The sequence below is a fragment of the Aulonocara stuartgranti genome, assembly GCF_965226115.1.
Source record: "Aulonocara stuartgranti genome assembly, chromosome: 17".
Classification (NCBI taxonomy): domain Eukaryota; kingdom Metazoa; phylum Chordata; class Actinopteri; order Cichliformes; family Cichlidae; genus Aulonocara; species Aulonocara stuartgranti.
In genome coordinates this window covers 36,851,699-36,874,759 of record NC_138953.1, presented here as the reverse complement: position 1 = coordinate 36,874,759, position 23,061 = coordinate 36,851,699, and the positions used below count along the sequence as shown (strand labels likewise).

At 43.1% G+C, this 23,061-nt stretch overlaps 1 protein-coding gene across 4 annotated transcripts in view; it reads left to right on the top strand.

The window, feature by feature from the left end:
• LOC309692390 (kinesin-like protein KIF21A) overlaps positions 1-23,061 on the top strand; it is a 43,890-nt gene that overhangs the window by 12,722 nt on the left and 8,107 nt on the right. Inside the window, exons 2-24 of one of the 4 annotated variants that reach the window (XM_082510813.1) lie at positions 9,360-9,582; positions 11,158-11,340; positions 11,751-11,900; positions 13,834-13,968; positions 14,059-14,223; positions 14,494-14,609; positions 14,727-14,922; positions 15,018-15,207; positions 16,133-16,196; positions 16,331-16,519; positions 17,090-17,137; positions 17,751-17,811; positions 17,897-18,008; positions 18,135-18,323; positions 18,401-18,600; positions 18,697-18,804; positions 18,887-18,955; positions 19,028-19,173; positions 19,254-19,398; positions 19,817-20,011; positions 21,509-21,610; positions 22,101-22,266; positions 22,529-22,549. In XM_082510813.1, the coding sequence (XP_082366939.1) occupies positions 9,360-9,582; positions 11,158-11,340; positions 11,751-11,900; positions 13,834-13,968; positions 14,059-14,223; positions 14,494-14,609; positions 14,727-14,922; positions 15,018-15,207; positions 16,133-16,196; positions 16,331-16,519; positions 17,090-17,137; positions 17,751-17,811; positions 17,897-18,008; positions 18,135-18,323; positions 18,401-18,600; positions 18,697-18,804; positions 18,887-18,955; positions 19,028-19,173; positions 19,254-19,398; positions 19,817-20,011; positions 21,509-21,610; positions 22,101-22,266; positions 22,529-22,549 (3,173 nt within the window). Of the gene's footprint in view, positions 1-9,359; positions 9,583-11,157; positions 11,341-11,750; positions 11,901-13,833; positions 14,224-14,493; positions 14,610-14,726; positions 14,923-15,017; positions 15,208-16,132; positions 16,197-16,330; positions 16,520-17,089; positions 17,138-17,750; positions 17,812-17,896; positions 18,009-18,134; positions 18,324-18,400; positions 18,601-18,696; positions 18,805-18,886; positions 18,956-19,027; positions 19,174-19,253; positions 19,399-19,816; positions 20,012-21,508; positions 21,611-22,100; positions 22,267-22,528; positions 22,550-23,061 lie in introns of all 4 variants that reach the window. The other 3 variants (XM_082510811.1, XM_082510814.1, XM_082510812.1) reach the window with 3 other exon arrangements.

The following is a 23,061-nucleotide window of genomic DNA, read 5'->3' as shown; positions in this document are numbered from 1 at the left end:
TAGTTAGGCTTTTATTCTTTTACCAGGTGGACACTTTTTACATTTGTACATGTGCTATGTTTGACAGTGTTACATTTACTTTGGGTAATTTTCCCAGTTCGCTTAAATTATTCCTAATAAGATTATTAGACTCTACTAGCATTAAATTAGAACATATTTTTTATGTCCTAAAGTAAATTTGGACCTGGGATATGTCAGTTGATGAATAGCTCATTTGTAATACTTTTGTATTTTAAAGAATAGAGTGATAGTCTATTCTTTAAAATACAAAAGTATTTTTTTTCCACTGTTCAACATTTCAGGTTTTTATTTCAAAACTTTGGAGTTACTGTCTGAGTTATTTTGAGTTACATATCTCATAATTTTGACTTCCTAAGTGTCTCGCAATTGCTACAACTGGCTAGCCGGCTTGGTTAGCAAAGTGCCTTCATAATTCATTGTTATCAGTCTTGGGGTTGACCCTCAAAAAAAGTAACTTATTACACAATACTTGTTACTTTTCTGAAAAATAATGCCTTAAGTTACCTCATTAAACTCTAACAAAAGTATCTCATTACACTAGTTGTTATATTACTTTTGTATTTCGTATTTCTTTGTGAAATGACCTGAAACACATTGCTACATAATTACCAGTCAACAGTGTAAACCTGAGGCTTCAAATCCCTAAGGAGGACGCACACGGTCTTTCTTGTAGTTTTTAGATATGCCCATAAAACTAGCAACACAAAGAAGTCTCCACAGTGATTCTATTGTAGAAACATATACTCTTAAAGCTATGCACAGCTTAAACAGGTGAGTTCTATAAAAATTCACGTGCTATCTGTCATAAAGGGGGAACTTGGCAAGAGAAATTACTGCAGCTTCTTAAGTTGCCTCAAGTGGCCATGTGAGGAACTGCAGTTTTGCCAGTTGATGTTGCCTGGAGGCTTCTACTTGTATAATAATCAGTATGTGTTTGATTATAATAATCTGTAACTAATATACTAATATCACATGTAAAAAAAAAAAACAAAAAAAAAACAAGTCAAACAAATATAAAATTTGGTTATACTCATTTTGAGTTAGCAGTCAGCACTGCTCATACCAACTAACTCCAAGTGTTTCGGGATCTAAAAATATATGACTGTGATGATGTGACTGTGACTCTGCTGGTTTCACTGTGAAATGCGGAGAAAAGAGTCGTGTCTGCTGCCCTTTGGCTCAGATGTGCCTTTCTGTTTTTGCTGAATCACTCAGTGCCCTCAGCTGTAAGTGGTGCTTAAAGCTAAAAATAAATCACACAGGATTAAATTAAGTAGGAATCGGATGTCGAGGTTTACTGTTAATGTTGATTTGTTAGTGATGATGCACAGGAACTGGCTCTAGGGAATTGAATTGATTTTCTTATTGGCAGTAATACTGATGTCAGCATTTGACTGGCTGTGTTTTAGGAAAGATGAGATAAGCAGCATGGTGGTCATGGTGTGACTCGCCTCCTTTTTATTAGTGTGTCATCGTTTCTTGTTGATTCCTTTTATCAGTCACAATAGCAGGTCTCAGTCAGTCTATAGTCAGGCTATATATATGAAGCCTGTGTTTTTGTGTGTGTTTGAGGAGTTCACTGTTTCTCAGGCTTTCACCATAATTGCAATAATGAGAGTGAGAGCAGGAGCCTAGCAGGACTTGTCACATGGAGAGAGGCTGACAAATCCCCCCTGTGTGTTTGTGTGTGTGTGTGTGCGTGTGTGTGTTTGTTTGAATAGGTATGTGTGCATATAGGGTAGTGTGTCTGCCTTTCTCCTTTTCATCTCTTTAATGGTTCAGTGAACGCTGTCTCGGTCGCTAAATTCCCCTCATCAGTCAGTGACAGGCTGTGGCTTCTCTTATTGAACTGTGCTAAAAAGCTGCTCAGTTTTCTTCCATATCTTTAGTCAGACTTGATCTGCATAGTGATTTGATGAGTGAATTAGTAATGGATGTTACTATTTTTCAGCACATGCTCTTTTAATGTGTCTGATAGCAGTATACCTGAAGCTACAATAGCCACAAAGTGCAACTTTGAACAATAGCTTCCTTTGACAGCACCTTCTGGTGACTACACGGATGTTTTCAGGACTTTAGCAGAGTATGCTAGCACAGCTAGCATTTAGCTGTAGCGTAACTCCTAGGTAAAACTGGTCAATGGTAGTTTGCAATGGAGCATGCCCACATGTCTGCAAACACTTGCTAGCTACTATCTGAGCGGTAGTAAAACGTTTTGCAATACAAACCAGAAACTGAGGGTATTTACTTTGAAAGTAAAATTTGTGCTAACATTTTTCAAAAGAAGGAACGTTTACTTTGAAGACAAATGGTGTCCATTTCCAGTTTGTGTCTCGGTTTTTACTGCTCAGAGAATAGCTGGCAAATGTTTGCAGACAAGGCGGCGTGTTCCATGTGAACTACATCTGCTAGCGAACAGTGCAATCACAAGGACGTATTTGCAAAGAAATTTTTTCCCATGTGACTGGGGCTTTCAAAATAATTGAAACGGTGACTGCCGTCAACCTCCAGCAACAGCTTACCAACCGGTTGGTGAATGCCTATTTTTCCTTCACTGGTTGCCAGATAGTCACTATGTGACTAGGGCATTAGTCACTTGAGACTACCAATATGGTGGCCAAGTTAATGTGACCTGGTTAGCGGTTATGTGACTGCAAAATCCTCAGTAGAAACTATTCTCACCTTTGTCCAAAAGCCAACAAGCTAAACAAGTGTACATATTAGATCAGTGTGGCAGTGTGTATAAGTTAAATTACATAACGACTCGCAACCTACAAACTTTTAGCTGCACATGTTAATAGCGAGATAGGTAGCTAGCTTAGCCAAGCATAAAGAGTGAAATCTAGATTTAAAAAAATTAATCTTTCTAAAAAAGTTAGTCATATTAAACAAACATGTTTACTTTTTTCCAAATTGAGATTTTCAGTATGCATTTTGTCTTACAACTATTTGTTAATCTAACTGTAGAGCTCTAGTTTCACTATGAAAAAGTTATTTATGTTCCTCACAGAATTAAAATTAAAGGTAAAATCATAAGATGCACCTAAATTGTGTGTAAAAAGCTTTGAAAGTGTGTGTGTGTGTGTGTGTGTGCGCGCGCGTGCGTGCGTGCGTGCGTGCGTGCGTGCGTGCGTGTTAATGCATAAGCAGATAACTGAAATTTCCTGGAGAAACAGCCGTGCAGAGCATGAGTGTGCTGCTCTAAAAGGTGGATTAGTGCTCTAAGTCTGCACTGCGCTGAAGGGCAAACCTTTATTCAAACAGATGAAGAGTGTTTTGGGTTGAACCAGAGTGAAGGTTGCCAGATTATAATCACTGCTAAAGTCAGTCAGTCGCACTAATAATACACCAGCAGAACACACTTCACACCTCTCACTTCTGTTTATGTTTAGCTGAAATGCCCGATGCCAGAACTTGCATTAGTTGTGAGTATGCACACACCCAGTGACTACTCATAATAGAGGTGTATTTCATATAAACATTCAAAACTCATTTCTTTATACTTCTTAACATACCAAAGTAAAGTGTTGCGCCTTTTTGCCTTTTATTCTGCATAGCAAGTGTTGGAAACATTCCTCGGGTTTTGTTGATGCACATTTTTCAGCAGCACATCCATGACACCAGTCTCCCATTTCACTATATCCCAAAGGTGCTCTATTTGATTGTGATCTTGTGACTGTGGAGGCCATTTGAATATAATTAACTCATTGTCATGTTTAAGGAGCGTTACACTGCTAGAAGCAGCCGTCAGAAGATGTGTCTTAAAGGCTTTAAGGTACTAATGCGTCCCAAGAAAATAATCATCATACCACCACCAGCAACTTGAATCGTTAATAGCCCAGGATGGATTTATGCCCAATTCTGTCCCTACCACCTGAATGCTAGAGCAGAAATCAAGACTTCTCAGACCAGGCAGCAGTTTTTCAGTCATCTGTTGTCCAATTTCAGTGAGCCTGTGCAAACTGTAGCCTGACAGGAGTGGCAGGTGGTGTGGTCTTCTGCTGCTGTAGCCCATCTACTCCAAGTTTCAGTGTCATGTGTGCTCAGAGATGCTCTTCTGCATACCCTGGTTGCAATGAATGGTTATTTGAGTTACTATTGCCTTCCTATCTGAGTGAACCAAAGTGATCACTCCCCTCCGACCTGCGGCATTAATGACATTAAGATTACCACATCTTAATTACCACATTCAGAATAATCTTTCTTTCTTATTGATGTTTGGATTGAACCTCAATGCACTGGGTTTCTGCCATGTGACTGACTGATTAAATGTTTTTGCTAACAACCAGTTCAACAGTGTACCTAAAAAATGTGCCCAGTCATTGTGTATTTAGATCACAGATGTAGTAGTGGTGTTACTCTTTGCATTTAAGTCTTAGAAGGTGAGAAAGTGTACAAGTGTACTTAACAAACGTGGGTGTTGGTAATACTGTAGTATCATTGGTTTCACTGACAGGATTTAACAGACTTCTGGCAATGAAAAGCAGTGCTTCATTGCCATTTAATCCAGAATTTTTTAAGCATAGCAAAATATGGCACAGTTTTTACTGGAATATTCTAGCTGTATTCTGTGAGCTACAAAAAAAAACATGCCACACCCTCTGAATACATAAGTTGGTTTAGACACAGGCAGAAGCTCTTCTTTACAGAGCTTGTTTCACTGTTGTTGAAGTTACAGGCCAAAAGACTGTGGCCCGAGGGTGTGCCAGGTAGAGGGCTGAGCTGGTAACAGCGCTTACCGGCTCACATTAGTGTTATTTCCTGCATTGCCTAGAGTGATGACTTGAGCCTATTTTCAAATATCTGTGTCTTGCTGTTTTTGGATAGTTAGCATACTGTAAAATGGAGATAGACTGGCATTATAGAGCATTTTTCTTGTCCCACTGAGCATTCAGAGGCATCCAAGCATGGCTTCATAGACCAACATGACCCAGAAAACATGAATTTATTCTATTAACTATTACTGTTTTGTCTAGCTATCATGCAGTTTTCACCAGCTGCTCCCAAAATAACGTACGACACTTTTACTATTTAAATATAAGCTGAGACTGCAGTCTGTGCTTTTGGATCCAAACAGAACCGAGCTTAAAAATCCTAGGCACATAAAATGACACGCTCGCCCTCCTGAACAGCGAGGGCAGTGCATTCAGTGTGTCGTTATTCATTTGCAGTGGTGCATCTTACTGTGACAAGAAAGAAAAAATGACAGGCTGAATGAGATCAGTATAAAGGTCTTGTTATGCAAAGATAGATAATGAGTTTGAGACGAGATGCACTGTGGGTGCAATTTCCATCTGTAGCCATCATGTCCAGTCTTTCCTGGCCCTTTGTTTTTCTTTATCTTTTCCTCAGACATTTATTTTCCTCTCTCTGGTCCATTTCTAAATGGAGGACCCCGGAGATGTCGTAACAAGCAACAAAACAAACAGTGCATCACTGCTTTGTTAAGGCGAACGTAATCAGATAGACTGGGCATTTATTCTAAATGGAGACTACATTTGTAGAAGCTTTTTTTGTCCCTCTTGGAGAAAACACTGATTTAATTATACTTAACTATATTAGAAAAAATCCTTTTTTTTCTAAATGTGTTTGCTGTAGTTCATACTTTGTTACATTTTTCTTCCCAAACACTCAAAATGAACAATAACTGAGTGACTTAATGCCCTCACTGTAAGCTGCAATGAGTGCCTCTATTGTTACCTGGATTACAGCTCTCTGACAAGTTTTGGGAAGCTAGCCAAAGGGGATTAATGCAGATTCACTCCTGTAATGCTCTCAGCCGTCGTGCCATTAAGTCACAGTCTTCTCAGATGACCTGATAGTTACGTCATCTTCACCTGGAGCCACCTCTGATGTATGTAGTTTTTAAAAATATGCATTAACTTGACATTTTCTTATCAGCTTTGTGTCAACAAGCCTTGTAGTGTAGTTGTACACACACTTGTTAAACTGCCAGGTTTTTCTGATGTTAAAAAAATTAGATCACAATAAATCATTTCAAAAATTTTCTTACCTTTAATGTGACACTATAAGACAGTAATAAGCTAGTTGTACGTGTGCGCACCCTTATGCTAAAACTGTGTTGAAGCACATTTTGATTTAATTGCAGCATTCAGTCTTGTTGGGTAGGAGCGCATGTCTTGCACACAGCCCTCTTTAGCTCACAGATTTTGTACTGGATTTAGGTCTGGGCTCTGGCTGGGTCATTCCAAAACTTTAATTTTCTTTTTTTCCGGTGAAGCCATTTATTTGTTGATTTGGATGTATGCTTGGGATTTCAGATCAAAAGTTTAGTATTTGACTAAAACCACAGTTCCAGCAAAAGAAAAGCAGCCCCAAAGCATGATGTTGCCACCACCATGCTTCACCAACCCTGCATCCCTACCCCACAGACCAGACATGTGGAGACTGTTAGTTTTTTAGTGTGTAGTACACAACCAGTTCTTGTCTGAAAGTAGGGCTGGGCTATATCATACCGTTCACGGTAATACCAGTGTAATGTTGGGCAACGATAAGAAAATGAAATATCGCGATAGAATATGGGTAAAACGCGCATGCGCAGTGCCTTTGTTTTCATACGCACATGGTGGCAACACAGAATGAGAAGGGCAAAAGTGGATCGTTGAATGAAACAGATGAACCAGAATTGGTTTGTAAAAATGCTGCAACTTCAGTGGTGTGGAACTGGTTTAGCGTTCATCCGTCAGATACACAACAAAGCACTATTTTTGGTAGAGCATGCTAGCAGGCCGTCGTTATTACTGTGTTTTTTGGAAAATACGGCACACTTAAAATCAATCCTTTGCTTTTTCTGAAAATCGACAGTGTTCCTTAAAATCCTGTGTGCCTTATGTATGAATTCTGGTTGTGTTTACTGACCTCGAAACGATTTTATGTACACGGCGCTCGAGAATCTGTCAAATGTTTCGGTACGACTTTGCTAAGCTACGAAGCCGCACTGCTTGATGGATTGTTGGAGCATTAAGGCTATCGTAGGCAGGAGCCTCGCGGAGTGATACGTCCTGCGCTTCAACATAATATTACCGTATTGTGTGTGTATAACCTCTTTTGTGGATATTATACATGGTTATGCTGAGGATATGTCGGCTAGTTTCCACTGGAAATGCCTTTTGGTTAAACTGTCAGCAAGGAATTTGCATTTGCACTGTTAATTTTTTTAATATAACTTTAATGCACTTAAAAAAGCTGCTTGTTTAAGTGAAAATACATTGATTTTTTTTTTTTTGCACTAATAAAGTTGAGGAGTTGTAAAGTATTTTGTCTAGTGTCAATTATATCGTCAGTTATATCGTTATCGCAAATTTTCAAATGTATATCGTGATAAATATTTTTGGTCATATTGCCCTGCTCTACCTGAAAGTACTGGTTGGTACTGGTTCTGGTACTCTTTCAGTGGTGCTACAGGTCTGTTGGCAGCCTCCCTGACCAGTTTGTCTTGTCTTTTCATTAACTACAGTGGTCCCTCGTTTATCGCGGGAGTTACGTTCTAAAAATAACCTGCAATAGGTGAAATCCGTGAAGTAGCCAACTTTAGTTTTTACAATTATTATAGATGTTTTACGGCTTTAAAAGCTGTCACTACACACTTTATACACTTTTCTCAGACAGGCATGAACATTTTCACACTTTTCTTTCTTGTTTAAACACTTGGTCCAAAAAATACAGTAACTTCTACCTTCCTTTAGCATGTCCAGAAGTTCAACGTTTTGTGCGATGGTTAGCATCTTCCTCTGCCTTCCGGGTGCTACCGCAGCTGCCTACGTTTCGTCAACATTGTTGTGTTTGTTGGGGAGAAAACTTAGAAACATACAGTTCATACATTTCAGAGTCACACTGCTAGCGATCAAAGATTTATGTAAATATAACAAGCTGAACGCATTCTGTACTGGACAGGAGACACGGCACAGAGGAGATTGATTGACGATGGTCTACAGCCAATCAGGACGCAGAACACAAAAAAAGCATGCAAAATTGCACAAAAAAATCTGTGAAACAGCAAGGCCACGTTAAAGCGAGGGACCAGTGTACAACTGGACATGTCTCTGATTTTTGATGACTGTCTTCACTGTGTTCCATCCAATGCTGTGGAAATTGTTTTTGTATGAGATCTGATGCTTTGTAAGTTCTCTGTGCCTTTTGCTGTAGCATGCAATTGAGTGAATGTCAGGAAAATCCTGCTAGGAAAGCTGAACTTTTTGGGACTTCTCTTCACAACACAGAGCTGACAGTTATAATACTCTTACGGGAATACAGTTACTGCAGGTAGGACTGTCTGCCTCTGTCCTGCTTTCATCAGTGCTGTAATCCCAGAGAGGGAGCCTGCTAAATAGCTGGGATCTGATGTCACGCACGCACAATGACACCTCTGTGGACCTTTGCTACTGTAGCTTCACCGACATCCTTCTTTTCCTTTCCTTCTAAGCCTTTTGCTTTTTTTCTGTAGACTCTTGCTGTGACTAATGTGATATAGTACAGACTTCATGCAAAGTGCCACATCCTCACACATACACTGAGAGTTAATGAGCACCAGAGGACACCAACAGTACTGACACTTTTCTATTCTGAGAGTCTGTTTTTTCACTGTTATTCTAACCTTTCTGGGGTTTGACTGTGGCCTTTGAAGGAATCCATTTACTTCCTGCTAACTGTGAGGTTTTCCTTCACATGCCCATCATTATAATTTACCATTTATTTCTACGAGTATTGCAGTATTGATACTAATAGAACAGTTTTCTATTCCTATTTTCATCCAGGGTTTGCTATAAACAGTTTTCACCATTTTAATTCCCTGTCCAAATATTTCCCTTCAGCATTTCCACTTCCTCTTCAGGTCGACTGTTAGTGCAGTGATAAAAAGCGGAGGAGGAAATGATGTAACGGGGAAGTGTTTTTATTTGAAGGAAGGCAAACAGAGCAATTCCTTAATGAAATCTATGGGTGGGACTGTTTACCCAGAGCTCGCTCGCTCTCCCTCACTCCTGAACAGTGCGGGCACTGTACGGTGCACGGGCAGCATGCTGACACTGGTTTCCACATGCATAAAAAGACATGCTCAGTGAAAACTGTTTCTGTCTTCAGCTTAGCTGCACTTTCACCATTAAGCCAATAAAGTCAATGTTATTTATAAGCAATAAATCCACTTGGTTAGACATAGGAGATGATCATTGGTTGGGTAACACTGTCACATTAACAACAGTTAAAGCTCTTCTCCCAGCTCTGAAAGGTAACTTGCCCATACGTGACCTCCACAACCTATCCCAAGTCTTGAGCCACGTCTCACCTCTACTGTGGTCTCTTTCTCCCTCTCTGTCTGCCAGGATTCGTCCTCAGCTGCCCAAAGAGAAGATTGAGGGCTGTCACATCTGTACGTATGTGATGCCAGGAGAACCCCAAGTGGTCCTGGGCAAGGACAAGGCCTTCACCTATGATTATGTCTTCGATATGGACACCCAGCAGGAGACGATCTACACCCACTGCACCGAGAGGCTCATCGAGGGTTGCCTTGAGGGCTACAACGCCACAATCTTTGCATATGGACAGGTTAGTCAGCAGGCTTTTGCTGCACACGTATTGGTAGAAGGGCATGGAGCGTTGCCTTTTTTACTCATGTTAACAGCACACCGGTATGGCATGAATATACACAAGCTCAGTCACATATTCACATTCAGTCAAAGTTTTTCTCAAGGGAGCGGCACTCCTTCCAGAAACAAAAGATTTATGGCATCATGTGATATGAAGCTGATTTCATTTTCACATCGGTAGGCAGGCAATAAAGGAGCCTCGGCAGCTCTGTGCTGCCAATATGTTCCAACATGTCCTCATCACCACAGCTTTGTATTGCCTCTAATAAATTAGAATAAGAGGGAATGATAGATATGGAAGTTTGTTATCCAATCAAAACAAAGTAGAAAGTGTCTGCTTCACATTATGCCAGAGCAGGAAAGTAAACCAAGAAGTCAAAACATATTTTATGGCTTTAAACATTATAGACTAACATGCATCCTGAAAGCAGTTGATTGGTGCCACTCTCATCTCTGAAGCTATGGCAGCCAGTTCCACAGTTGCTTTGCAAAAAGACTGGAAACAGAGGAAAGCAGCAAGGTCATTTGTCCACCTTGGTTTTGAAATGGACAGATATGCAAAATCCTTTTGTTTTATGTAGAGGTTATAGTTCTGCAAGTGTATAATTGTGAAAAAAGTGGATGATGTATGTATTGTACGGTAACATTAAGGCCTGTGCAATGCAAAACAGCTCAACTGTCTGAAGTGTTAGGCTCAATTTTTTCTTAGCCTGTTCTGACCAGTGGCGGTGATGATCCAAATATCGGTAACTTCCGATACCAACAGAATTAATTGCACAGTGATTTAGTGTTCATTAAAGTGCGTTCAGATAATTAGCCTCAATGTCATAGTAGTCACAAATCAAAAAAAGAACAACATTAATTTAATGCATCAGTGTGGAAACAAAGTAAAAATCACCTTCAGTGGTGAACCGGTCACTCTGATCATTGTTAATCCTTGCTATCGACACAACACCATGTTTTGGCCTTTGTGAATATGAGTGAAGGCCTGGAACAGCCTCAGCATGACACCAATGCTTTACTCACAGGCAACGGAGGAAAGGAAGGTGCAGCCACACTGAGGACTATAGAGGCAAAAAATAACAGCTTAGTTTTATTCAGTGTGATTTAAAGGGTTTTTGTATTGAAATTCAATGTACAAAGAGACACTCTGTCATTGAACAACTGCTTTTTAAACTTCCCTCTTCTTACCCTTCCTCTGAGCTCCTCTTTGTGTTCATTATTCTGTCCTCACATTGTTCCCTCGCCCGTTATTTTTCTGACAAAGCGCCTTTCACGGGGCACGGCAGCGGCCCAACACACTCATTCACACGCATGCACACAAACACGGTAATCACACAGGTGCGGCCGTGCAGAATAAAACTGTCTTTCTCGATCATCTGTCGGCACAAACACGCACGCGCTCCTGTCGGGGCCTCTCTGGCGTTTCGGTGGGGAGGAGAGGGGTGACGTGTGAATTTGAACCCCAATGTCTCATTCCTCTTTGTGTCACCATGACTCCGGCCCATCCCCCTGTCTTTTCCTCCCTGTCCAGACGGGTTCGGGGAAGACGTACACCATGGGAACTGGCTTCGATGTCAACATCGGAGAGGACGAGCTGGGCATCATTCCTCGGGCCGTGAACCACCTGTTCAGAGGAATCGAGGAGCGCAGACAGGCCGCCACTGAGCAGGGCAGGCCTGTTCCTGAATTCAAGATCAATGCACAGTTCCTGGAGGTGCAGAAACACACACACTCACATCCACAAACAATGCAGAGCAACTCAGTTGGTAACATCGAACATCATCAGCAAGCTGATAAATAACACTGAAATAACTTAAAGTCAGTTTGTTAGACATAGCGAGAGCATGCAGACAGCAAGAGGTCAAAGGTCGGCATAGGGTGTATCAGTTCAGGTTGTTAAAGTGCGCAGATAACCCGACTGCCATTAAACTGTCATTAGCCTGTCTCCGAGGTCGCGCCCGGCTTTATTTTTAACTGCCAGCAAGTGGCTGCTAACAGCTGGTGAGGCAGCAGCTGAAGAGAAAAAATGGCGCTTCCGACAGTGACATAATAATTTACGCTCTGCACGACGTCGTCTAATCTGTCGGCTGTTTGTTAATTATTTATGACTTTCTTGTTTTTTAGCTTTACAACGAGGAGGTGCTCGATTTGTTCGACACGACTCGAGACCTCGAGGCCAGGAAGCAGAAATCCAACATCAAAATCCACGAGGACGCCAATGGAGGCATCTACACGGTGGGGGTCACCACCCGCACCGTCACCTCTGCAGCCGAGGTCAGTTTCGAAAACCTGGAAAAACGCTAAAAGCGGCTCAAATATACTACTGCTTTTTGGGGGGGATTTTGCGAGGGGGGTCACAATAAGTAGCTTTAATGGACCAAGATGATGAGCCTACGCAAACTGGAAGTTAATGATCTTTTTTGTAGAATATAGTTTTACATTTTGAGGGTGATGTCTTAAATTGTGATAAAAACCCACTCAGAAAGTGACTCATGTTCTGAAGATTTAGGCTAAACGACAGGACCAAAGCTTTCAAAATAACTCGGATGGCGGCAGCACAAATCCTGTTACAATGGTGGTAATCCTAATTTAATTCAGCGGTCCCCAACCTTTTTTGCGCCACGGACCAGTTTATGTCCAACAATATTTTCACAGACCGGCCTTTAAGTTGTCGCGGATAAATACAACAAAATAAAACCAGTACAGGTACCAAAAAAAAGATTTATTCATAACGCACGGGAAAAGACCCAGGGAAAGTGAGTTAATGATAAAAACTCTGAAGACTCACGGACCGGTACCGGTCTGTGGCCCGGGGGTTGGGGACCGCTGATTCAACTCATTTCGTTCATAACGCTGTAAAAATACACTTGTTACACTGTGCAAAAGTTTCTAGCCACCCTTCATTACTTGATAGTTCACCTACATTTAGTAGGTTTTTTTTAATGGGATCTTTAGGAACAGCTCTTCAGGCCCTTCTATATGTGTATTTTTTTCCCCCTTTTCAGTTCAGTCCTTGAGCTGACCACTTTTAGAGGAATATTTTGGGGGTTTTTGTCAAGCCATTTAACACCAATCTACTAAGACTTTAAACATGAATCACAGCATGAAGGTCCTGAGTTCAATTCCACCATCAGGCTGGGGTCTTTCTGTGTGGAGTTTTCATGTTCTCCCCGTGTTTGCATGGGTGCAAACATGTTCCTCCAACAGTCCAGAGACATGCAGTTATGGGGGCATAGGTTAATTGGAAACACAAAACTGCCCATAGGTGTGAATGCGGGAGCGCATGTGAGTGCAAATGGTTGTCTGTCTCTGTGTGTTAGCCCTGCGACAGACTGGCGACCTGTCCAGGGTGTACCCCGCCTTCGCCCTAAGCCAGCTCGGATAGGCTCGAGTGACCCTGAAAAAGGATGAGCAGAAACAAATGGATGGATGTATCTGTCAGATGGCTCGATAAACTCTAGAATCGTCTGGCAATTTTTTCATATTGTATCATACAGTGTTTAGTTACTAGCAGCCTATTTAGTCCTCACATGGAAAACACAGAGATAACAGTCTAACAGGCATAAAGTAGAATTTTTACAGCAACAAGGTGATTCCCAAAGAGCTATTAGCCAAAAACATGTGCAGCATGTCCTTTAAAAAATTTGAGGAACCTGGACAAGTGGAGGATAAAACATGAACATTATCTGAATGCTGTCATCCTGTTAAGAAATAGAAAAAAAGCCAATAAAGACCTGACACAGGACCTGAAGATGCATCTGGCCTGAGTCTGATCCCAAACACTGCCAATGCAGTAACAGTGAAACACTACCAGTCATCTCCAGAGCCTGGGCCTCAACATTATTGAAGCAGCGTGGGATCATGCTGACAAAGAACTGAACAAAAGGCAGAAACATCCATAGAAGTAGATTTTTTTCCCTCGCTAAATAGAAAAAGATGAGTGCTGCTCAAGAGTTTTGCACAGTAGTGTTTCCATTCAGTGAGTAGGATTTCTCTCCAGCAGAGACTCACATCTCCCAGTGAGGAAGTCATCATTAAGTTCTTGTAGTCTTTTTACCTTTCAGCTGCTAAAGTGTCTTAACTGAACTCTTCAACGATCACAGTGGTTAGGAACAGTCTCTATGTTTAGATTTCTGTGCAGCTCAGAAATGATATGAGAAAGCACACAATTTTTTGTCATCTGTTTCTTCCACCTCTCCTCTAACAGATGATTCAGTGTCTGAAGCTGGGCGCTCTGTCTCGCACCACCGCCAGCACCCAGATGAACGTCCAGAGTTCACGCTCCCATGCCATCTTCACCATCCACTTGTGCCAAGTGCGAGTCTGCTCCCCTGACAACAATGTAAGTATTGTTATGAAAGGCAACAGAGGACTGGTGTGTTTGCATCAGTCGCAGTTCTGTTTATTTACTTTCCTTTCCCTTTTCGTCCAGGATAACGCGACGGATAACCGTCTGGCTAACGACTCAGAGATCGATGAGTTTGAGACTCTGACGGCCAAGTTCCACTTTGTGGACCTGGCGGGTTCTGAGAGATTAAAGAGAACTGGAGCTACAGGAGACAGAGCGAAAGAGGGCATCTCCATCAACTGTGGGCTGGTGAGGAAGCTCTACGGAGAACTTTAAACAGTAAACACTGCGCTGCTGTCATTGGCCACTTAATTTAGTTTGAGCTGCATTTAATAGGACAGTGATGAAAAGCAAGTAAGAGACCAGCATTTACCAGTGCGTGGTGCAGGAGAGACCCCTGATGGACAGAATAGGCATTACACTGTTGATTTCTTCCACCATAACCTTATTTATAGTGAATACTGATGGCAAGGTAACTAAGGCTGAATGCTTGTTCTCCTCTTCCGTGTCCTTCCTTAGCTCGCCCTGGGAAATGTCATCAGTGCTCTTGGAGACAGGAGTAAGCGCTCCACTCACGTGCCTTACAGAGACTCCAAACTGACCCGGCTGTTACAGGACTCACTAGGTGGCAACAGGTTTGTGGGGAAGAATCTGCTGTGATATCTCTTCAAATAAATATTAGATATGCATTTAAATGTCCATACTAGCCGTAAGAAATCAACGGGCTTGATCGTTATTCTTGCATCCTCCAGTCAAACTGTGATGATCGCCTGCATCAGCCCGTCAGACAGGGACTTCATGGAAACCTTGAACACACTAAAATACGCCAACCGGGCCCGGAACATCAAGAACAAGGTGATGGTGAACCAGGATAGGGCCAGCCAGCAGATCAGCGCCCTGAGGACAGAGATAGCACGACTGCAGATGGAGCTGATGGAGTACAAGACTGTAAGAGCGTGGCACAGGCGGGAATGCATTCACAAATACAGTCCATGTAGAGGACATGAGCAGAGCAATATTTGGCCCTTTTGTCGATTGTTTAGGGAAAGCGTATGGTGGGTGAGGACGGCATGGAGGGCATGAACGACCTGGTCCATGAAAACTCCATGTTGCAGACGGAGAATAACAACCTGAGAGTGAGAGTGAAGGCCATGCAGGAGACCATTGATGCCCAGAGAGCCCGACTCACTCAGATCCTCAGTGATCAGGCAAACCAGGCTCTCGCCAAAGCAGGTAGGACATTTTCAAAAAAGCTCATACAACATATGTCTTACACAGCCTCATGACACAGCTGGTTTTGCTGATACTGTATATGCTGTATCATATTTTTTATATAGTTCTAATCTTTGTAGAACTGGGATTTTAGTATTTAAAAAGTGGTTGGTTGGTTCACAGTGAGACGTCATCATAAGAACCAGTCCGTTTACTATGTATGGCCATATACACAGCAGGGCCTTGGGCTAAATGCTAATGTTAGCATGCTATAACGCTAGCATGTTGGCAGGTTTTTGTCCACCCTTGCAGTTTTACGTGAGTAAGCTAACACGTGCTAAGATAAGATGTCATCAGTTCTGAAGTGTTTCTTCATAAATCACTCACTGTCTATTCTGAGCTGAGCATCGTGCCTACTGCCATGTTGGTTTTCCACCGTAACCCTGTCCTAGCCTAACTGGATGATCTGATTGACAAACCCAGGACGTACAGTTGTAATATGTGAGTTTCAAAGTAACCAGTAGTCAGAGTAGAGCTGTTACCAGTTGAGGTGGTTCAGGCATCTGATTAGGACGTCTCCTGAGCGCTTGCTAGGTGAGGTGTTTTGGCCATATCCCACAGAGAAGAGACCCAGAAGGATTGGAAGAATCTCAGTGACAACCAGGAAGAGCTTGAGGAGGGGGCGGAGTGAAGGAGGGTGTCTCTGCTTAATCGGACCCAGACGATGATGCTTATTATGGATAATTAGGCTTATAGACTTCTTTTTTGGAACCCAAATCACTATCCCCTTACTGATATGTCGGTCTTTTATATACAGTTTATGTTTTAAACCAGTATGTCAGATAAAATAACCACTAAAGCATGTTTCTGAAATGATTTTAAGCTATTAGTTTTATAATTAACATAGTTTTATATCATTTAAAGTCCTAACTTCCTTTAATTGTAGGTGAAGGTAACGAAGAAATCGGCAACATGATTCAGAACTACATCAAAGAAATCGAGGAGCTCAGGTACGAAAGGAGACCAGATTTTAGCCTTAGCCAGATCACAGGAACGTGTCTGCAACAACAGTATAACTTCACATTAAAATGTGCTGCAAGTGTTTAGCAACAGTAACGTTTGTGTAATGTAACTCGTTCCTCAGAGCCAAACTTCTGGAGAGTGAGGCCGTGAGCGAGAACCTCAGGAAGAACCTGTCCCGGGCCTCCACTCGTTCCTCGCTGTACGGCGGCCCCGCCCTCCTCGCTCCAGGGAAGGAGGCCAGGGACGTCATCGAGATGGCCAAGAAAGACCTGGAGAAACTCAAGAAGAAGGAGAAAAAGAAGAAAAAGAGGTACATGTTCAAGTTGGCACACAGTTGTGAAGCTCTAGTCCGTTCCTGGAAGTGCGTAAGAATAACAGCCGCTTTGCCAGGAAGTAGAAATTGGAGAGCTGTTAATGTGCAGCCAGAGTGTCGCCTCTTGGCGTGTTGTAATTATCTGCTGATTCCCTACATTAGCAGTTTACACCCTGTTGTTTCTTTAATGGAATGTGTGCTGCATTCAGTCGCCACTTCTCCAACACGCTGGAGGCCATTGATCGCTTATCCCTTTGCTGCATGTGTCTTGTATATTTTTATTTCTATACATGCTTGGGATCTGCAAGTTACAAAGAACTGTTTATTTTCTTTAAATCAGGTTTTCTCACATGAAATCTGCCTTTCTTTACGTCTCCATAACCAAAATCCATCATTTGAGCTGCTGTTTTGGGGGTTTTTGTCACTCACCTCTTGCTGATCTCTCTCGCCCTCTCTCTCTGTCTCTCTCTTATAAACATCCTTCGTTTTCCCCCAAATTCTGTGGCCTGTCTGCTCTCTTTACCTCCGCCGTCCTCACCCTCCCCACCTCCATCCTTCTCACCGAAGACTGAGGCAGTACGAAGAGAATCACCATCATGAGCTTGAGGACGCCAGGTTTGCCGCCTCCCATCAACAAATGGGGTTCAAATACTCAATCTGAAACTGGCAATGGAATTTGTGCCCTTCCCTTGAAGTGATTTTAGCTGATTGTCGACCCAAGTCTTCCTTCTTTTCCAAATTCCCGAAGCGACTAACTTTTTCTGCACCTACAGGCGGTTCACGGTCCTGCAAAGGGAGCAGGGAATTTAACCAGCTCTTTCCTCGCCCTCTTTTTCCCTTTTCACTGCACACTGCAGAGTGTTGATCAGATCACGTTTTGTGATACCAAAACCATTGAAAACATATGAAATTTGGAGCTGGAGTTGATAAATATCACACACTTTGCTGTAGCGTGTGGCATTTGGTCAGCAGATCTTTGCAGTGTGCGGCGGCTCCTAATGTAATGTGGATGGTAGTTACTGATCGTTTAATCTCTTCGTCTCTCCCACTGTGTCCTCCATGTTTGTGAAATCACAATGAAATCATTCATTAATCAAGCCTATAATCATTTGCATGTGTCATTCATCTGTATTTGTTGTGATTTAACTTCCTGTTAGTCCGAATTTGACTCATGGGACTGTAGCATTTCCTTCTTAGACAGAGAGCTAACACTCTTTCCCTCCTTTAGTGTTGTCAAAGAGGAGCTGCCGGACAACGATCAGGAAAGAGGAAACGAGGAGGCAGAGGTGGTAGGTTGCTGGATTAAATAACTTAAACTGTAAATATAATATGTAAATGTCACATATTACTCAGCGTTTGTTACCATTTTACCAGGAGGGCAGCGACCATGAAGAGGGCGAGGATGCTGATGGAGAAGAAGAGGACTTTGAGATGGCGGGAGATGAGACATCCGAGGAGTCTGACTCTGAAGAACTGGATGAGAAAGGTACAGCTATCCAGATGGAAGGAAGTATCAAAATAAGAGCTCATCTTTGTTTCCCCAGACAAAACTGTGCACAGATTGTAAAGAAACTGCACTCTGAACTTCATGTTTCTTTTTGGGGGTGTGCAGAAAACGTTCAAGCCGACCTGGCCAACATCACCTGTGAGATCGCCATCAAGCAGAAGCTGATCGATGAGTTGGAGAACAGCCAGCGGCGTCTGCACACTCTCAAACAGCAGTATGAACAGAAGCTGATGATGCTGCAGAACAAGATCAGAGACACGCAGCTGGAGAGGGACAAAGTGCTGCACAACATGGGTAAGATGGAGAAATTAGGATCTGCCTGTTCAAAGAGGATTAAAGAGCAAAGGAAATGAAACCTACTCCATCCACAGGTTCAGTGGAGTCCGGTACGGAGGAAAAGGCCAAACGGATCAAAGCTGAGTACGAGAGGAAGCTGACCTCCATGAACAAAGAGCTGCAGAAGCTCCAGTCTGCCCAAAAGGAGCACGCACGCCTGCTGAAGAACCAGTCGCAGTACGAGAAGCAGCTCAAGAAACTCCAGCTGGATGTGACCGAGATGAAGAAAACCAAAGTAAAGCTCCTTCTTTTCATTTTGGGATAAGCAGCACTTTTCACACTTGTCTTGTAGCTGCGATGCTACACTTGCTGTGTTATGCTTGTCCACCAGGTGGCACTGATGCGCCAGATGAAGGAGCAGCAGGAGAGGAACAGGGCCACAGAGTGCAGGAGGAACAGAGAGATAGCCTCGCTGAAAAAAGACCAGCGCAGAGCTGAGGTAAGAGGCACAGAAACACTCATGTCTTATAAAGTTGCTTTTGGATCATAAAGACAAAACTAAAATCAATCTTGTCTCACAGCACCAGGTGAGGCAGCTCGAGGCCCAGAAGAGACAGCAGGAGCTGATCCTCCGTCGGAAGAATGAAGAGGTAAAACGCAGTTGAGGGAGGCAATGATGACTATGTTACATGTGGCTTTGTTATACCTGTTCTCTGTCTCAGGTGACCGCTCTTAGGCGCCAGGTGAGGCCCGTGTCCGGAAAGGTGAGCAGGAAAGTGAGCCTACCTGAACCTCCTCAGGAACCCTCTCATAGAGCAGTCCCAGGACGGCTGCAGTCCTCTAGTGCAAGCTCTTCCAACGGAGCCAGGTAAACCGTGTTAGCGCATTTACAGCGTGAGTGTGCATGTCAGCTGAGTGAGACGTCTGAAAGAATGCCTTCTTCTTTAGGAGTTCCCCGGTGCGGATGGGAAGTATCTACCTCAACAGATCAGCCAGGGCCAAGTGGCAGTCACTGGAGAGACGCATCAATGACATCATCATGCAGAGGATGACCATCTCTAACATGGAGACAGATATGAACCGACTACTGAAGGTAATGTTTAACGGTGGTCGTGAGCCCACATCAGCTGGTCGATACAGTATTACAGTTTTTTTTTCAATACTCAGCAAATGCAAAATGGTAAAAATCGCAATAACATGAAGTATTGAGAAGTATTGTGATAATATCCAGTTTGCTGAACTCACATAGGCCCCACTACTTAAGCTGCTTTAGCCTGCACACAGTTGTTGCCCATCTGCAAGCTGCTTTGCAACCCACTTCCACCCCAGCTGTCATGCTGTTTCTGTTGTCACTGATGAATACTACAGGAGTTTCACTGCTACTCTCCTACTTTAGAGCCCAATTACTGCAGAGAGAGAGATGTTTGTGTGTAGTGGCACCAACTAAAATGCTTTTAAAATGCTTCTTTGTCCTCCTTTCCTTCTAACCTCTGTTCTCGCCTTTTCTCCAGCAACGTGAGGAGCTGACTAGACGACGTGAGCGAGTGTCTAGGAAAAGAGAAAAAACGGCAGTAGACGGCGCGGACGCCGACCGCTCCCTGGCGTCTCTGAACGAGGAGCTGGAGTCCCTGAGCGCCAACATCGACTACATCAACGACAGCATCGCCGACTGCCAGGCCAACATCATGCAGATGGAGGAGGCTAAGGTGAGAGAACAGCAGCAATCGGCCGCGCGTGATCCCAGTGTTTATTCGAGTCTGTTTGTAATGCTTCATAAAAGAAGGGCAGTATGATGTTCGCACACTCGCACGCAGCTCATAATGATGCAAACACTATCATCGCTGCCTCATTAGCGAGAATGGGCTTGCATGGGGCTGTCACCCTTGGGCAATCAATTTGGGAAATAATTGCAGTTCTGCACCGCTGACAGTCCCAGAGCATTTTGGGCCCCACTTTGACAAACAAGCATCAGGCGCCTATTTGTCAAAACAACAATGACTCAATAAAACAACAACCCACCGGCAGCACAGCCCATTAATGCAGCCAAAGCAGCCTAATGGTGGCAGCTGATCAGCCGTGTATACATGTAACTTTTTGTTTGCACGTATAACGTTTACACTCTGAGTTTTGTACCTCACATTCATGCCATCAGCCACTCACGATGCTCTTTAAGCTGCTGCACAAATTGTTGAGTTTAAAGTGTGCAATTTAGGAATTAGAGAGCCGCGGATCCTGAAAACCTCTGATTTGCTGCCGCTTGGGTTAAACTGTGCAATTATTTATCAATAGTAAGCCTGGGGTCACTAATGAGATAGCACTGAGAGCGGTGGTATGTAATGCTGTGTTGGCTGAAATGTGCGTTGCTGGAAATCTCTGCAGGCTTAGAATTGGGTTGCTAACTGATGGTTAGTGTCAGACTAGTGATTCATTAAATTGCATCCCAGCCGTGGGTGAAAGTTTTATAGCAGCTAACAATGTTTGCTCTCATAATCCAGGCAGTTTGAGATGTTTTTCTGTTTTAATTGTCCTGTTAAAAAAGAAGTACAACTCTAATCAAATGCACTTCAATGCACCTCTATAAAAGCAGATGTTTTGGCAATTTGGAGGTCTGGGAATGTCCGCTGTGTTTTAACACAGTGCCCCCCCAATATTGCCAGGAGTAGACGTTCCAGAAAATTATCCCCAAATTCAGACTATGCAATCCTCAATAAAGACCTACACCAGAGAGTTGCTGCAGATTTTGCATCTGAACAAACTGCAAGACTTCCGGAACAGTGTCCTTTAGACGCAGACGAGACCAAAGTGGAGATATTTCGCTGTAAAGCACAGCTTCACATTTGGAGAAAACCAGACCAAGCACTTTTGGTGGCAGAGTAATGATTTGGGCTTGATTTGCAGCTCAGGACCCGGGCACCTTGTGGCCATTGAGTCGACCATGAACTCCTCTGTATACCAAAGTGCTTTAAAGTCAGAAGTGAGGCCAACTGGGTCATAGAACGGGATGATGATCCCAAGCACATCAGGAAATCTCTCACAGAATTGCTGTTTATAAAACTTGTTTGTGTTAGCAGTGCTGATAGCTGGTGTTAGCTATGGAAGAAGGTTGCTGTCCTCATTTTAAATCAAATCACACTGTGTGGAAATAAATTGTCAAGTTTCTCGCAGCAATGTTTTATGAAATGTGTCATCGCTGTGGGCTGCAGGAGGAAGGAGACACCGTGGATGCTGCTGCTGTCATCAGTTCCTGTAACCTATCTGAGTCCCGCTTCCTACTTGACCATTTCATGACTATGGCCATTAATAAGGTACCAACAGATGACTCACACCAGACATGTCAAATAAATATTACAAAATATCACAATGTTTATTTTTTATGATACCAACCTTTCTCTAAGTAGAAGTGCTTTATGAATTTAATTGCATAGCGATTATTTGCAGTCGTCGTGGTAACTCGTTTGCAGCTTGCCTGTTTATCCCGAGCCCGTTTTCTTCGTAACCATGGCTCCTTTATGAGATTGAATCTAATGAGACCTTTAATGGAACAACATGATTGAATTAAGTCTCCATTAGATTAGATAAGATTAGATTTGGCGAAACCTAATTGGTCCAGTGAGGAAATGCAGTCAGCCCAGCGGCAAAAGGAGGAAGACTGAGAGCACAACCGAAGAAGCGGAGGCCGAGCCTTTATTATGTTTGTTTCCTGCGCTGAACAGATGCGGAGGTCGACCTCCGTTATACGAATACAAACAATTAAAAAGAGCTCTGTGATAATCTCTCTGCTGTGCCGGGACTCAGGGTCTGCAGGCGGCTCAAAAGGACTCCCAGCTGAAGGTGATGGAGGGCAGGCTGAAGCAGACGGAGATCAACAGCGCCACGCAGAACCAGTTGCTCTTCCACATGCTCAAGGAGAAAGCTGAGATCAACCCGGAGCTGGACGCCTTGCTGGGCAGCGCTTTGCAAGGTAGCGGGCGCCGACAGATCGACTCGGGTCCGAGCCCGTCGGGCGCAATCACCTTTTTCAGTCATCTTTTTAACCGTGTGTGGCTACTTTTTTACTTTACCGGCTTCCTCAGCTTGTCCAAAAGAGATGTGAAGAATTTGTCACTATGACACATCAAATTGTCACTGAAGCCAGTAAAATAACGAGTAGCCTTTTTCCTCATCTTTGGGTTTTGATTTTTGATTTCTGTTTGTTTCTTTCTGTGGTGTTGCTGTGAGCTCAGAGTTAGGTTACCTGTCTCCAGGTGAGTGACAAAAATACACAGCAGTACGTTAGTGCGTGAGAGAGCAAAGCACGTGCACACTACACGATTTCCATTAAATGTTGCTCCCAAACTGTGAACTGTTTTCAGTCTGATTTTTTTTTTGTGCAATTAGTTTCCAAATTAGAAAGAAAAAAAATCTACATTTGAAAAAAATGATGGAATCTTGCCGTGTGCATCACGTGCATCGCAGTCCTGATAAAAACTAACCCGGCTGTCGTAACTGTGCCAGTAATATGCATGACGTGTCACCCCACCTGCTAGCCAGTCCCACTTCATGAGGATGAGCTGCGATTATGTGGAAGCAGCAGTTTGCGTGTCAGCCTGTCTGTGTTTGTCTTCTTGCGTTTTCCTCCATTTCCTTCTCTCCCAGATCACCCTTTATCTAAAACTACACTAAACGACCCCCCGACCTCGTTTATGAACCGCTGCAGCAACATTCTGAACAGTCCCTGACATCTAAAATGTGCCATCAAGGAAGTCACACATGCTTT